The sequence below is a fragment of the Opisthocomus hoazin genome, chromosome 1, assembly GCF_030867145.1.
Source record: "Opisthocomus hoazin isolate bOpiHoa1 chromosome 1, bOpiHoa1.hap1, whole genome shotgun sequence".
NCBI classification, from domain to species: Eukaryota; Metazoa; Chordata; class Aves; order Opisthocomiformes; family Opisthocomidae; genus Opisthocomus; species Opisthocomus hoazin.
This window is the reverse complement of record NC_134414.1, coordinates 125,880,238-125,888,218: the sequence shown is the minus strand read 5'-3', so window position 1 is coordinate 125,888,218 and position 7,981 is coordinate 125,880,238. Positions and strand designations below refer to the sequence as shown.

At 38.7% G+C, this 7,981-nt stretch overlaps 1 protein-coding gene across 1 annotated transcript in view; it reads right to left on the bottom strand.

Annotated features, from left to right (window-relative positions):
• Positions 1–271: 271 nt before the first annotated feature.
• PROS1 (protein S) overlaps positions 272–7,981 on the bottom strand; it is a 34,044-nt gene continuing 26,334 nt past the window's right edge. The window contains exons 13-15 of the mRNA XM_075434949.1: positions 6,622–6,770; positions 5,587–5,800; positions 272–2,716 (exon numbers count right to left, since the gene is read on the bottom strand). Coding sequence (XP_075291064.1) covers positions 2,571–2,716; positions 5,587–5,800; positions 6,622–6,770 — 509 coding nt within the window. The 3' untranslated portion in view covers positions 272–2,570. The remainder of the gene's footprint in view (positions 2,717–5,586; positions 5,801–6,621; positions 6,771–7,981) is intronic.

Genomic DNA, 7,981 nt, shown 5'->3' with positions numbered 1-7,981 from the left:
AAAAGCACAGAGCAGGTCCAGCTGTTCCCTATGAACACTGAATGGCCCTTGCTGAAATGATTATGCCTGAAATACATCTGATAAAGGACAAGAGGTAAGAATCAATAACTTTCACTGATCTCTCAATATGGATGCCTATTTGAACAGCATACTGAGCCAATTCTTCTCTTTGATGCTGGAGATTATCACCTTCTCCCAAGTAAGCCATTTGACCACTAGAACAAGTCTTGCACACTGACAATGAACAAAGACATGCGAATACAACCTAAAATGAAAAGAAACTTGCAAATGCTGCTTTATTTAATTCTTACAATAGGGAGGCACTTTTACATTAAAAAAAAAAAAGTGCAGAGGTTTCTTTGTAACTACAATACTCTAAAATATTCTTCCATGAAAACAAAAAGAAATAGTGTCCGTGTGGGAAAACTAAGTGATTTTTGTTTTCTTTAATTTCACTTCTATACCATTTATTACACTTAAACAAACAAAACCTAAAAAACCCAACCAAACTAAAGAAACCTTTTTTTCTCCTGTTCACACAGGCTGACATAAGCATTTAGAGTACTTCTGATGCTTTACTTTTTGTTTCTTATCTCATCATTTCTGTGTTTGTCGTACAAGGCTGACCCAAGAATTCAGTGGGTGCTGCTAAGAAACTATAAATGAAGTAATCACATGTATTTGATGTCGAAAGTCCCAATTCAGCTCCATCTTGCATGCAAAACTTGCTTATTTTAGCCAAGTTATTCCTCAGCTTAGGCCAAAATGAAGAATGCATGTGTTGGGATGGGAGGAAAGCAGGGAGGGATGCTTTCCTGCAGTTATTTCACCTCGATGGAGTATGGAGAAATCAAAGCTTTTTTTAGATGTCATCCTAAAAAAGCAAACTAGTAGTTGACTGGCAATTAGCCCCTGGGTGTCAGCTGTACGGTATTCCTGCTGATAAGCAGCTATGTATGAGCCAGTGCTGGACAGACTCAGAGACCGTACTGAGGCTGGCTGGTGCGAAAGTTGGAGCAAAACCTGTATTACATTACACAAGTGGGAAATGAAATTAACAATAACCTCAGACCAAGCAATAATGTTGAAGGATGGGTTCACATTCTGCAGTACTGATGTACTAATTTTAGTACTCAACAATGAAGGAAACCTCACTAATGTCACTGGGAGTATCTCTGGAGAAAAGCAATCCTCAGAATGACTGTTGTCACAATCCATCCTTCCATACATACATTTCCACTTCAAAGTCTCAAGCAAAGAAAGCAAACCTCAGGTCAAGAATCCTGGCAGATAAATGTCTCTCTGGTTGATGGGTGAGAGTATATATTCATTGCTTACAGCAATTCTCTTGCTATTTATTTGGTTTGTGGTTAACAAAACCACTAGGTAAGCTGCACAGGGAGGCTTCTGGTCATGTGAAAATGAGGCTGGAAGTGGAAAGAACACTCGAAGGATGTTAAAGAAATATTAGAAATGCTTGAAATGAGCACATCGGAGGAAAACAATACTTTTCTAATTATCTGTTTCATTAAAGTTGTCTGAGCAGAACATGGCTTTACACTCTGATATTACTAGCAAAATTTAGGCTTTCAAGTATGTCAGAAACACAGCTGTAACAGGGCTCACACATAAATCTCTTCTGGGACTCTGTGAATGTAAGGTTGACCTAAATAAAGAGAATATGACAAGACCATAAGAGGGTGCCCATATTGAGGAGTGCTAGATTTGTCACGAATACAAGAAAAGTTTGCCACAACTTCTCAGCTTTACTTAGCAATTCCAGTTTGATGTCCTCAGGTGAAGACCAGAGCTCCTTCCTTCATGCCATCTCCTTGGTTTTCCAAAATTGCCTGGGAAATATTTTAACCCGCTTTGAGAGTAAATTACCCAACCTGGTCCACAACCCTGTTAAAAGTCTAAAGCTGGGTTCCTAAGATAGAAGAATTAAAGCCAGTACAGTATAAAAAGAGCTATTTTCAAAAGTTGAGCTACTTACAAAAACATTTCAGTTTTGAAGTTGCTTTACCAATATTGATACAACTTGTAAACATATTCACAGAGAGCTTGGACTCCGGATTCCGGGGCATTTTTTCCTTTACGAAAAGCACATATTACAAACCTGTAGAGATTTCTCTTTGTATGTTATGCTTGGAAAAGTTTAATGAGAATGGTTTTGTTTGGATTCAAATAGATTACCAAAATTTGCAACTTGTAACTTTACACTGATATAAGAAAAATAAGTAAAATCGGTTCTAAACAGAACTTCCTGAACTTACCCTCGAAACTAAATATATCAAAGGGCATAGTATGAGCATGGAAGATAAATCTAGCTTTAAGATTTATCAACGATATGAATAAAAGAACATTTTACAGAATTTTGATCTTGATTGTCTCTTTAGAGCTGAAAAGAGATTTTTTTTCCCCCCCATTCTATACAAAAGGGAGGAAAAACATGCTGTTAATTATTTTCCTGGCACATCTTGAATAAAATAATACAGGCTTCATTATGGTATGAGACTAATTACGCAAATTGTATCTGAAAGAAAAAAGTAAAATTAAGAATTGAATGGTTACTGCATAATCAATGGGCATGAGTGAGATCTAATGTCATTGTGTTTAGAAATGGCTTCATCCAGATCCAGCTGTCTGTTGTTGACCTTCACCTCCATGCAGCCGTTATAAAAAGCAGTTATTAACGTAGCACCCAGAGGAACATCTGCACAGAAACACATTCAATTTATTAGGCCAAGGCATGCAAATTCTTATGTATTTTTCAAGTTAGCGAAAACATGGGGAACACTCCATTCCCTAGCCATTAGTCATCTATGGGAGAAAAGAGCAGATTGGCAGGAAACACTTAAGCTCTTCTCTCTCTTCTTTAAGATTGAGATGAAGTCAGCAAAGCTGAGACAGGTCAGTAAAATTTGAAATATGCATTAGAAGTCTTCTCCCATTCAGAAACCTAACTATGTGAATGTTTTTCATAGTAGCATTTCCTGTATTAACAGCAATGAACTAATAGTTTTTTTCCTGGAGTCCACTGTTCTTGTCCTGACCTACAAACAGATGTTCACAGGTTCAGAGGTCAAAGAAAGAACTATCTCACTTTTGCCAGGAAGCTACTCCAGATTCAAATCTGCAAGTTCTCAGACAGGGGCCCCCTGGGAACCCCACATGTTTTACTGCTTCCTTACTGCTTCTTCCAAGTGAATTGTCTGTAAAAGATTCACTTTATCTGTTGCTCATTTAGGTATGGTTTGGGTTACGGCAAAATCAGATCATGGGATATGCTTCCAGGAAACAATGTGTTAAGCACAAAATCAAGCAGGCATTGCTCCGATGTGTTAGGGTGCAACTGGATTCCTACAGGGAAGGCATACGATGAACTAGGTACCTTCACCAACTAGAATGACGATGCCTAGAAGCTGATCCTAAGAGCATCGTCTTTTTTTTCAGATGTTAATCATCCTGTTCCTCCTAGAAGACAGACTTGACGGTCTGGGGAACAAGAAATGTTGCTTCCTTGTCACTTTATTTTGCTGTAAGCTGAGGTACGGCACAAACAAGTCCTGTAGAATTGTGCCCTTCTGCTCTTTGTGCTCCAGTAACACCACCGCTGTCATAGATCTGTGCCAGACTCATTTAGCCTGCATGGGTTGTGCTGAATTAATTAACAGAGAGGCATACTCACAAAGCTGTTACTAGTTTGAAGAAATGTGTAGCAAAAGTGGGGACTTCTGGTCTTCATGAAATGCATGAAACCCAGAGGTTTTCAGGGGTGAGTGAGAATGAGTAAATTAATTGGTATAGCCAAACTGGCCGTACTGTGAAGTAGTTTTTCCTATATTTTCTCTCTTTGGTAACAGAGGCTGCTGTGGAAGAGGTTCCTTTGGATAATGTGGGGGTTTTTGTTGCTTTTATGAGACCTCTTAAGTAGAAACTGTTTACACATACAGAGTTTTTTGTTAATTTGCAAGCTGAAGATACCTTTTAAAACTGAGAGATTACGCTTACTTTTAAGAATCAGCAAGTAACTAATACTTGCTTCTTATCTATTTGGGATGCATCACTAAAGCCAGGGTCTTAGCTCTTAAGGTGCCAATTACTTTGCAGCTGGCAATGTACTATAAACAATCATTTAAATATCACAAAGATGAAGAGGTCTAAGAAATGACCAGAATCTTAGTTAAGTTACTATGGCTCAGTTAACCCACTGACTCACCTCTACAAAGTAAATACTGACTTCATCTCTCTTCTTCTAAAAGTCAGCAGGTATTACACTGACGCTTACCTACTGCAATATGTGATGGTACTGCACCATTAGTGCATTCTTCTCATCCTACACATTCAATTTGAATTGAACTTACCCAGTTATCTGGTTTCCAAGATACTACATATCCATTCAAAAACAAAAATAGAGGAGAAATTGTCTTATTTGGTGCCTAAACCTTGTTACCTCCTTGATTACCAGTGTATGAACTTGTAGAGAACAAGTAAATTTCAACGTACGGGCCTGGATGCTGAAGCAACCACCACTTCAGACAGAAGCTGTGGTACCTGTGGTGCTGCCCTGAACACCTTGCTTCTATTCTGACAAGCACGTCTAGAGGGTGGTACCATAATTCCAACTTCCCCTGTGTATGCTGCCTTGGAAGAAATGCTTAAAGAGATCCTCTCCAATGGATACACAGTTCCTCCCCTCTTTCTACTCCTGTGCACCCTTGTCTCCTGCAGAAGAAACACACTGCAGATAAAGACCAGCTATATCTTGGGCAATGCCATGACACAGCAGCCTACATGTAAAGTGCATGTCAGTTCAAGGCTGTGTTGTTCAAAGTTTTAGGATTTCCTTAGGAATTGTGACTTACTCTCCCTAAAACACCTTTAACAGAGGATACAGAAAAGCCCTGCCAGTAGTAATGTTGTAATCATGGTGTCTTTACCAATTTTCAGGTGTGAGGATCTCATGCTTTGAAAAATCTTCATCTGTGGCATGATTGATGATTCACCCTGAAGTCAAACTATCTTATTGATAAGAATATGTACACTTCCTGTACAAAATAATGCTTGTACATGTCTTAAGACTGGGGGTACTCCTGCAGCTTGCTTTAAACAAAATATTTGCTGTTTCTACACATTTTCTGTCACATAAAGATTGCCAGTCATCTATTGCCCAGAATTTAATTGCTGAAACCGTATTCCTGACTTCTCCTTCTGCACTTCTGACACTTAATCTACTTACAAATGCCTGACTTTCTTACATGCTTGATGCACTTCCCACATTGTGCCAGCTGGTGGCATTTCAGAAATATGCAATGCTCACTCCTCCTCAGCTCAAAAATCAAGACATTTTCCAAATTCAAACCTCTAGAGAGAGACTCATGCCTTTTAATGGGCTTAATAATGCTGCTGCTCAGTAGTAGGCTCCCTCAAAAGCTGAATAGACTGGATAAAACAAGAAGCATTTGAGGGGAAAAAAACCCTGTTTCTTTTTTGTGCAATTGTAGGCTTTTCCTAGCCTGAGTAAGGCTGAATATAATCAGGTTTGTATAAATAATCAAATTAACGAAAAGAAATATAATTCACCTGGCAGGCCTCCCAAGTAGGTAACAACATTTGCCATCATTGCTTGATGCAGGATAGACAGTTGCTCTGAATTGCTTCTGTCTGTGTGTGAATCAACAGACAGTTCAAGCTGCTGTTTGGTTACCAGAAGTCCGACCAGCACTTTTCTGGGTGTACATAATTTCTTTGATTCTAGATGTGCAACGGTGATGTTTCCAATGGTCACAATGATTTTCTAAATGGAAAAATGGTAGGTCACAAAAAATGTCACATGTAACTTTAATACACAATTATACTTAGTTTGGATGCATTTTACATTTGCAAGTAGAAGAAAAAGAAATGTTAGAGCCACATTTTAAAAAGTGGTACCTTAAGTTGGAAAAGTTACCAAAAAGTTACCAATGTATAACCATCACCTTTGCTGATGAATGCCATTCACTTATATTCTTAAATTTATAAGTGAGAAAGTTCACTGTAAAAAAATCTTTGGCTATGGTTCTGAGGTGAAATCCTGTTTCTCCTAAAGGCAAAAGGAGTACTGCTACAGCTTCAAAGGTAACCAAGTGTTCACTGTAGGTTCTTATTTTGGGCAAAAGCATGGATTAGCCATGGTGTATAATTATATTCTATCTTGGGATGCTTGATGTAAACAGATGTAAATGGAAACTTAAGGACAAAAAGATCTGTTTATAAATTGAAACTAACACCATGCCACTACTATAACATCATCATTCTACTTCTGTTGTATTCCCCTTTCTGCTTTGTGCATTTGGAGGGTTAAAGAAGACATGATCTAATGGATAGTACCTGATGTAAGATCGCTTAGTGCTTACTCACTGATGTAGCAATCGTTAATAGTAATGTATTTTCTGCACATCACTACATGATCTAAGTGCTTTTCAAAATACTAATTCAGCCTACTGGCTCCACTGCAAGTAAGCATGAGTGGCTTTTTTTAAGTTTGATTTTTCACAAATGGAGTAGTAAGTTAAGTGAGACAAAAACAAGAGGTGTGACTTATATGCATATCAGCTGCTGTGATAATTGTAAGATCACCTGTGAGTCAGAAGAGTTAAAGTCCACTATGGACAAGGCAAGAGGCACTATTTCATTAGAAACCAAGGCAAACATAACACCAGTGTCTGCGGATGGGCGAATAGTCATAGTCACATTTATTAGCCAGTCTTCAGCACTGTCAAGATTATCTGTTTTAAAAAGAATAATTGAAATTAATAAATCCATCTGGTAATGAAAAATTAATATGGTGTTAAAAATTAGTATTTAACATGCTCTCATGCTGGAAAAAGTAGTACTGCTCTCCAGAAAAAACAGTGAACTCTGGAACTTTCAGAAAGAACTGTAAGTAGAAAAAAAAACACCAAAAACAAAAGTCAAAAAACAACCTTTAATCCTGCATCTTCCCTAATCTTCAGTGCTTATTGGATTTTTATTTTTTTTTTTGCTACTGTCTCCATTCTAATGTGGAACAGGTGCCACATTCATTAGAGGTCAGTTCAAAATTAAACTCAAAAATCTAATTTGACCATAAATTGCTGTCCCTGAGTAGATTTGCAGTTCTCATACACTTTCACATTCCACAGCAGTTCCACTATTAAAATGGGAATATCCAGGTACATAAAGTAAACATGCAGAGGGTGCAAACAGAATTTCATATGATGCATTCATAGTGAAGCTAATATAAAAATTATTATTTAAAGAGGTATTTGTTATCTTTTGTATCTTTTCTGCCAGTATCTCTTTCCCCTACACTCCCTCCGTCAAATCTAGTAGTTTCCTGAGGAAGCAGAAATCCTAAAATATGAGGTGAGGTTATATTCCTACACAAAGCCAACTGGGCAGCGAGGCAGTGGGCTATAATAGCTCATAGAAGGGCAGCAGTAGGTGTGGGCAGCCTCTTGGATTTGGGGGGAGGGGAGGTGAGAACAGAAAGGAGAGGGGGTGAAGTCATGGCAGCAGCCCCAAACACAAAGGTCAGGAGGAGTCACAGCAGCACGGTGTTAGCAAATGAATGGGAGGAAAGTTGAGGAAACTTGAGTGGCATGGGAAACTCTGAGATAATTTGGTTGGAAGCATAGAACCTAAAAAGCTGGAGAAATCTTTTGAAGTGGGCTAGGGAATTTAAAGAAAAGGCCTGGGAAAGAATAGCCAGTCCTGGGATGAAAAGGATTGGGGATGACGGCAAGAAGGAGGACCCAGGGAACTACAGGCCGGTCAGCCTCACCTCCATCCCAGGAAAGGTGATGGAGCAGCTTATCCTGGAGGCCATCATGAAGCAAGTGGAAGAAAAGAAAGTTATCAGGAGTAGTCAGCATGGATTCACCAAAGGAAAATCATGCCTGACCAATCTGATAGCTTTCTACGATGACATGACTGGCTGGGTAGACGAAGGGAGAGC